This window comes from Schistocerca serialis, chromosome 4 (genome assembly GCF_023864345.2).
Source record: "Schistocerca serialis cubense isolate TAMUIC-IGC-003099 chromosome 4, iqSchSeri2.2, whole genome shotgun sequence".
NCBI classification, from domain to species: domain Eukaryota; kingdom Metazoa; phylum Arthropoda; class Insecta; order Orthoptera; family Acrididae; genus Schistocerca; species Schistocerca serialis.
This window is the reverse complement of record NC_064641.1, coordinates 160,654,311-160,662,480: the sequence shown is the minus strand read 5'-3', so window position 1 is coordinate 160,662,480 and position 8,170 is coordinate 160,654,311. Positions and strand designations below refer to the sequence as shown.

Sequence of the window (8,170 nt, the reverse complement as noted above, 5' to 3'; positions counted from 1 at the left end):
ACTGATATGAGCTTTCCCGAGCTGCTGCAGGAGGGGGCAATTGAGAAAGTCAAACTCCCTAGAGAACTATTGTTAAGATAAGTAAATACTTGCCGAACGTACCATAACACTTGACGTATTGCTATTAAATGCATATTATATTGTGGTAGTGCAGAATGACACAATAGTATGTAATTTCCTGTATTTATGGTGCAAGACCGAGCGTTCGTTTTATAAGGTTGGCAGTACTGTGCGTTTCGCATATAGCCTTGACTGTTTACTGACTCTACGCAGTGGATTGAAAGGTTTTGTGTTTACGTTGGTGGAGAAGTAAATCGATTTCAATGTTTGGTGAGTACCGAATTATTTTTTTTATGTGGTACTTTGTTTACGTCATTTAATAACATTCGAACACGGAGTTACCGTTTTAACCCTCGCCACATTCGAATTGTTTTCTGACCTCCAGTTAACATGTCTAGAAGACATTTGAAGTGGCGTGTGCATAAATGCTATTGCGGTTGATTCAGTGTTTAAACTTCTTACTTACCCTGAATTGGCATTATATGTGTAGTTACGCCCCACTGAAGACTTACGGCCCTACGTTGCACGTATTAAAAATGTCCAGTTAAGTATTAGTTGTCGGGTAACTCGTGTCCTACAATTTTAGGGGTTGTGGAAGTATGTTTTTGGAGCAAGGCACAAATTATTTAGCACTACCAATATATTACTACTTTGCCGTGCCCAGCATATATGTGATGCAAATGAACCGAAAATGCCTGAATTCTTTCACGGACGCCAGGTTTCAAAATATGATCCAGTGCAAGAGTATCTTAGTTTCCGTTTGTAATATCAGTTGAGTTGCCCATTATCGAAAACACACACACGCGGTTAAATCATTAACATTGAATTGCAAGATCTTTCATATGAATACCTGGTTGCTGTGTTACCTTGTTTGCGTTGTTTCTCTCTACATTTCATCTCTAATTTTAAAAGCGACGGCCCCCTCTAAACTGCTAGTGCGGAATTGTGAGGGCAGTATCTATTTATTTTAAGTAAATTGTCGAACTGCCTAGTTGAGTTTTACAACACCATCAACAAAAAATTGCTTGTCACTGTGCACTATTTCACATTTAACCATATATTGAATTCAAAGCTTCAACATTGAACACTGTCCATTCTTACTGATAAAGGGTCACCAATGTGCTATCGCTTTTGTGTATTTTTACATGTGCATGTTGTAAGTTCAGGTGGTCCCATTGAGCACAGGCAACAAAAGATTTACAGTATTTGCTCTAGTTTTCCTGTATATTGTTTGTAATGATATTGCACAGGTACTTTTTTACTGGCTGGAATATGATTTCCAGAATCCTTCCTACTTTTGCTTCTTGCCAGAGAGCTATTCGTTTCTGGACCTATCACATTGGCTTCTGATGTTCCTAATATCTCTGTTTATTCAAATTTGTGATATGGAACCACTGACTTGGCCGAGGTGGGATTATTTATGTGCCTTTATGGTATAGATAGCCATATTGTGTGTACATCCACAACAGAGGGGTATCTGCAGAGTGGCAAGACAAACATCAGGTTCCTGAAGAGGGGCAGCAGCTTTTTTGATAGTTGCAGGGGCAACAGTGTGGCTGATAGACTGATTTGGCCTTGGAACATAAGCCAATGGGGCCGTCCTGTTCTGGTACGGGTGATTGCTGAAACAAGGGGAAACTACAGCTCTTATTTTTCCTTAGGGCATGCAGGTTTACTATATGGCTAAATCATGGTGACATGCTCATGGGGAAAAAATATTCTGGAGGTAAAATAGCCCCACATTCTGATATCCAGGCTGGAACTACCCAGGAGTATGTGTCACCAGGAAAAATAAAACGGCATTCTACAGGTCTGAAAGTGGAATGATAGATCCCTTATTTGGGGAAGCAGAATGGAAAAGTTAATAAGAGAAATGGGTAGGTTCAAGTTAGTTATAAGGGAATTAATGGTTTTTTTTTTTTTTTTTTTTTGGTGGCAGGAGGAACAGGTAGGTGCAGGGTAATAACTACAAAATCAGATGGGGGTAATTGAATTTTATTTGATTCTTTAGGATGACATGGTCTACAGTAAATGTAACATAGAACATGTCAAAAACAGAAAGCATTTATTATCATGTACTTCCTTGCCATATCTCTTATGTTTGATCATAATTGACTATGAATAATAATATATAAAAATTTAATGCAATAAGTACTTTTCAAAAGTGTAAAATTCCTTTTCTACCAGGTAGTATTTGAGGCTCTTTGGAAAATGGGGTGTCATATACACTCATGCATGTTTTTAGGCAGACTTCTTAGTAATTTGATATCTGAGTACTGAGGTTCTTTTTCAGGCGTTGTCAATCGGTGGAGTATGCTTTGTATGTCAGTCTTCCTCTGTGTGTTGTGAGTGTGTACACTCTAGCTTTGTAATCCACTCTGCGGTGTATTTTGTGATGTGTATTATTGTTTTATGTATGTCCCAAGTTCTAAAAGTTAAGATGCTTAGATTTTTGAAGCAGTTTCTGTATGTTTTAAAAGTCTTTCTTCTTAAAATGATCATGATTGCTTGTTTTGTAATGTGAAAAATATATATATATTTTTTTGAATATGAATTTCCGCACACTCTCTCTCCATACTGCAGGTATGGTTCAAAGAGTATGTACAGAAGCTGTTTGTCTGCATACTGTGATAGCTGAATCATTATGAATGTTGTTGTTGTGGTCTTCAGTCCAGAGACTGGTTTAATGCAGCTCTCCATGCTACTCTATCCTGTGCAAGCTTCTTCATCTCCTAGTACCTACTGCAACCTACATCCTTTTGAATCTGTTTAGTGTATTCATCTCTTGGTCTCCCTCTACAATTTTTACCCTCTACACTGCCCTCCAATACTAAATTGGTGATCCCTTGATGCCTCAGAATATGCCCTACCAGCCAGTCCCTTCTTATTGTCAAATTGTGCCACAAATTTCTCCTTTCTCCAGTTCCGTTCAATACCCCCACATTAGTTATGTGATCTACCCATCTAATCTTCAGTATTCTTCTGTTGCACCACATTTCGAAAGCTCCTATTCTCTTCTTGTCCAAACTATTTATCGTCCACGTGTCACTTCCATACATGGTTACACGCCATACAAATACTTTCAGAAACGGCTTCCTGATACTTAAATCTATACTCGGTGTTAACAAATGTATCTTCTTCAGAAACGCTTTCCTTACCATTGCCAGTCTACATTTTATATCCTCTCTATTTCGACCATCATCAGTTATTTTGCTCCCCAAATAGCAAAACTCCTTTACTACTTTAAGTGTCTCATTTTCTAATCTAATTCCGGCAGCATCACCTGATTTAATTCAACTACATTCCATTATCATCGTTTTGCTTTTGTTGATGTTCATCTTATATCATCCTTTCAAGACACTGTCCATTCCATTCAACTGCTGTTCCAAGTCCTTTCTACATCTACATCTACATTGATACTCCGCAAGCCACCCAACGGTGTGTGGCGGAGGGCACTTTACGTGCCACTGTCATTACCTCCCTTTCCTGTTCCAGTCGCGTATGGTTCGCGGGAAGAACGACTGTCTGAAAGCCTCCGTGCGCGCTCTAATCTCTCTAATTTTACATTCGTGATCTCCTCGGGAAGTATAAGTAGGGGGAAGCAATATATTCGATACCTCATCCAGAAACGCACCCTCTCGAAACCTGGCGAGCAAGCTACACCGCGATGCAGAGCGCCTCTCTTGCAGAGTCTGCCACTTGAGTTTATTAAACATCTCCATAACGCTATCACGGTTACCAAATAACCCAGTGACGAAACGCGCCGCTCTTCTTTGGATCTTCTCTATCTCCTCCGTCAACCCGACCTGGTACGGATCCCACACTGATGAGCAATACTCAAGTATAGGTCGAACGAGTGTTTTGTAAGCCACCTCCTTTGTTGATGGACTACATTTTCTAAGCACTCTCCCAATGAATCTCAACCTGGTACCCGCCTTACCAACAATTAGTTTTATATGATCATTCCACTTCAAATCGTTCCGTACGCATACTCCCAGATATTTTACAGAAGTAACTGCTACCAGTGTTTGTTCCGCTATCATATAATCATACAATAAAGGATCCTTCTTTCTATGTATTCGCAATACATTACATTTGTCTATGTTAAGGGTCAGTTGCCACTCCCTGCACCAAGTGCCTATCCGCTGCAGATCTTCCTGTATTTCGCTACAATTTTCTAATGCAGCAACTTCTCTGTATACTACAGCATCATCCGCGAAAAGCCGCATGGAACTTCGACACTATCTACTAAGTCATTTATATATATTGTGAAAAGCAATGGTCCCATAACACTCCCCTGTGGCACGCCTTTGCTGTCTCTGACAGAATTACAATGTCATCGGTGAACCTCAAAGTTTTTATTTCTTCTCCCTGGATTTTAATACCTACTCCAAATTTTTCTTTTGTTTCCTTTACTGCTTTGTCAATATACAGATTGAATAACATTGGGGATAGGCTACAACTCTGTTCACTCCCTTCCCAACCACTGCTTCCCTTTCATGCCCCTCGACTCTTGGCACTAGGAGCAGGCAAAGTCATTAAAATGTATGCATAAAGTATCCAGCAAACATCAGTGTGAAGTGGCCATGAATAAGTTGAGGAAGGGCCACTTGGACTCATGAACTTAACTTTTGCATCTCTGTGTTCTTCACTTATCTCTAGAATTTTTCCAAGCCACTACTGGTTATCGTAGATGGCTGTGACAAATGTTTCTTCTTTAATTGTGTTAGAGGCAGAGTTTTGAATTCCAAGAGGAATTTGGATGAGTTTAGTAGATAATGAAACACGCTTTATCAGCAACTTGTTTTCATTCAGTGGTTTGAAAAAATGATTCACTCTTGCCCCTGGGATGCTAGAACCAGTCTCATATCGTTTTTGTGACGTGTATGTGAACTTTGTTATCTCCTCTGTTGTGACATAAAAGGTTCCTATTCCTGGAACATGAGTTTTGGCAAATGTAAACAGATCTTTGGGACTTAAATGTGACTGTCATATGGACACTGTAAACTTGCTCTTATTGCTAAACGTTTAATAGTACCACCAACTCCATCACGTGCATTTTTGTCTTGACTAGTAGAAAAAAAATTCCAATCTGCAGTTACTCCATGATCTTGCTTGTGATGGCACAAATTTAAAAAGTTATTAATGTTTTTATATTGTGCAGAACTGCAATCACTGAAGTACGTAACATGCTGGATGTGTGTTAATTGTTCCAGTATATAAGTGAGAGCAGTTTTCTGGAAAACATAGAATGTGTTTGTATCATGCTGCAAACAGTCACTTATACAACACGGTGACATTGACTTGATGCAGTCATCTGTTTTAAAGTACACCACAAAAAGATGAAGGGTGACTTGAATGTTCTGTCAGTGAAATCCTTGTGCAGCATCCTGAAGCAAACAGATACGGTTCTCTGCTAAATCCACTACGATGATGCATGTAGCATCAGGGAGGGTTTCTTTGCTTGATTTGAAGTAGTGACTGAGATTTTGATACATAATGACGTATTAAGTTTTGAAGTTTTTGCATGAGATGCTCAACAAATTCATTGGTTGTCTTCATTAATGTCTCCAGTGTAGGTCGATCAGTTTGGATCCATTGTTTGAATACAAAATTTTCACAATATTGTAAGGACACCATCTCCATTTAAAAATTGCGCAGTTCATGTTTTTCAGGACACCGAGAACAGCGATGAAGCATGCACTCCTCGTTTTCCAGATTGCACACAAGTTTCTGTAGAAGTTCAATGTATGGTTCTTTCACATGTGCAGCATGCATTAACAGTTTTACGTTTTGGTGATTTGTGCTTAAACATACGTTATGCATTCCACGACTGCTTACAGTAACAAATTCTTTTGGCCTAAGTTCACAATATTTAGTGAAACCAATTTTATCTTCAGGGTATTTTTCTGTGAAAGCTAAGTATCTGTGAAAGCTAAGTATACATCTTTCAGATTTCGTAAAATTAGTCTTTTTGTCTTATAAACTCTTCTGCCATTCTGTGAAGGGGCAGACAGACAGTCTTTTTTATTAGCAGAAATGCGACTTATACATCTTCACAGTAAAAATTCTGGACACGTTTTTCCCCATCCTTATCTATTCTATTTCCCACTTTATAACTCCCTTTTGACAAAACACCATCTTCTTTTAGCAATACCCTCGATTTCTTTACAATGTATTCGCTAGTGTTAAAAAATATTTGTATTGTTTCTTTACTCCATGAAGCTGGTGCTAAGGTAAGTATTTGCATTAAAATATTAGTCTGTACATTCAGCACTGCCAGTTTCTTCCGACACATTTTTCACTGGAACATGTAGCACTTCTGATGCTGTTTGCTGGAATTTTAAAGCTAAGCGACGAGACTTGGATCTAATGTACTCCGGAAGCCTGTCTTCTGCTCTCTTGGTAACATAAAATGGTGAAATTTCAAGTAATTCACAACTTTCATTAAGTTTTTGAAGATCTGTATATGGATCTGGTGTATATTCTTGATCTTCAACTTCACATTCATCCATCTGCCATAGGGATACAATGTCCTTACGGCATGTTATGCACAGCTTGGTACCTGGGATAAGTCCAAGGGTTTTATATTTCCTTGCCATAATTAAAGAAATAGGTTTCAAAGATTTCTTTGCAGTCTTTTTACCATGCTTCTTGAAAGGGTCACAGCAAATTCTTTGTCTATCTTCAAATGTTCCCAAATAGAGCCTTTTGTGAGAAAAACAAACATGCTCAATATTTTCACAGGTGATTCTTAGCTTCAATAATTCAATATCAGCTTGATTCAGGCTTGACATGGCCTATCTATTAAATCTAGCTCTTCAGTGCTACTGCTTTTCTTCTGACACACAACTGCTGACACAAAAACTTAACATTTGTTTTCCATTGTTATTTTTTAATCAACTGTGTATGTTGCAGAAAACAACTGAATGGTTTGAAATGTTTTCTTGTTCTCTAATTATTCAAAAATGTACTATGAAGAATTGTAAGGGGGAAATGAGGAGTTGATGACCACTTAATTAAGTGATCCCTAATATTCACATTATGGAACAACTTTGTATTACAGTCGGACCCCTCGATATGTAAAACCCCTCAATATGATATTCTAAAACCCCTCAACTTGATAGTGTGAGGTATTTTATGACGGTCAATCAGATGCTACTATAGGAGCGTAGTAAGATTCATAATACATAAAACCCCCTATTGTGGAATTGAATTCTGTTTATTATAATTTGTTTTATTTGAGTTATCGTATGTAAGTAATAAATTTTATGTAAATAAAGAAAATATTTTTTTTGTTTAAATGCTGTGAAAATGTGTAAAACACTTATAACCTTAAAATGTTGTATTGATAATGTCTTAACAGCCTTTAAAATGAAATACCTTAAAATTAATTTTCAACTGTCAATAACAAAATCAATGACAAAAGTAATTAATAATTATTTATTTATTGCTTGGTTATATATTGTTAAAATTGAGTGGATTAATGATTGGTTTGAAGGTAATATATATTTCAAGTATACAAATTACGTTTAAAAATAAATTAATATACAAATCTTGATTTTTTTTAAAATTTATAATTAAATTGATGATATCATACAGTGAATAAATAATAATTTAAAGAGTAATAACTAATTATAAAAAACCTTTAAAATGGAGTTATAAATATGACTAAATTTTAATGTAATGTATTTTTTAATGAATTATCATTGATCATAATATATTCTCGTATGCAACAAAATTATTTATTATTAATAAATAATAATAATATTTATATGAATATCATTTCTAACGATAATTGATATAAAAAACATGTGAAAAAATGTTTTTCACTCATTATAATATTTGATTAATAAAAATCACGAAAACATCTGATAACAAGCCACAATTAAACAAAGCATATACTGCAACAAGCATCTAGGTTATAATATGATTGGGTGGTCAAGTGTCACTTCATAAAAATTACACAACATCAGAGGGCACTGTAATATGTTGAAAAAATTCAACCCATTGCGCTTATGGAAGTTAAATTAAGTCTCCCTGGTTATAAGTTACTGCACAACTATGCATGGATTGGATGAATTCTTTATCTTTTTAATTTCAGTCGTTC

General features: G+C 36.6%; 1 protein-coding gene across 2 annotated transcripts in view; it reads left to right on the top strand.

The window, feature by feature from the left end:
• The first annotated feature begins 229 nt into the window (after positions 1 to 229).
• Positions 230 to 8,170, top strand: part of LOC126473562 (nuclear pore complex protein Nup98-Nup96) — a 145,779-nt gene continuing 137,838 nt past the window's right edge. Inside the window, exon 1 of one of the 2 annotated variants that reach the window (XM_050100698.1) lies at positions 230 to 330. In XM_050100698.1, coding sequence (XP_049956655.1) covers positions 324 to 330 — 7 coding nt within the window. In that variant the 5' untranslated portion in view covers positions 230 to 323. The remainder of the gene's footprint in view (positions 331 to 8,170) is intronic. The other variant, XM_050100696.1, reaches the window with a different exon arrangement.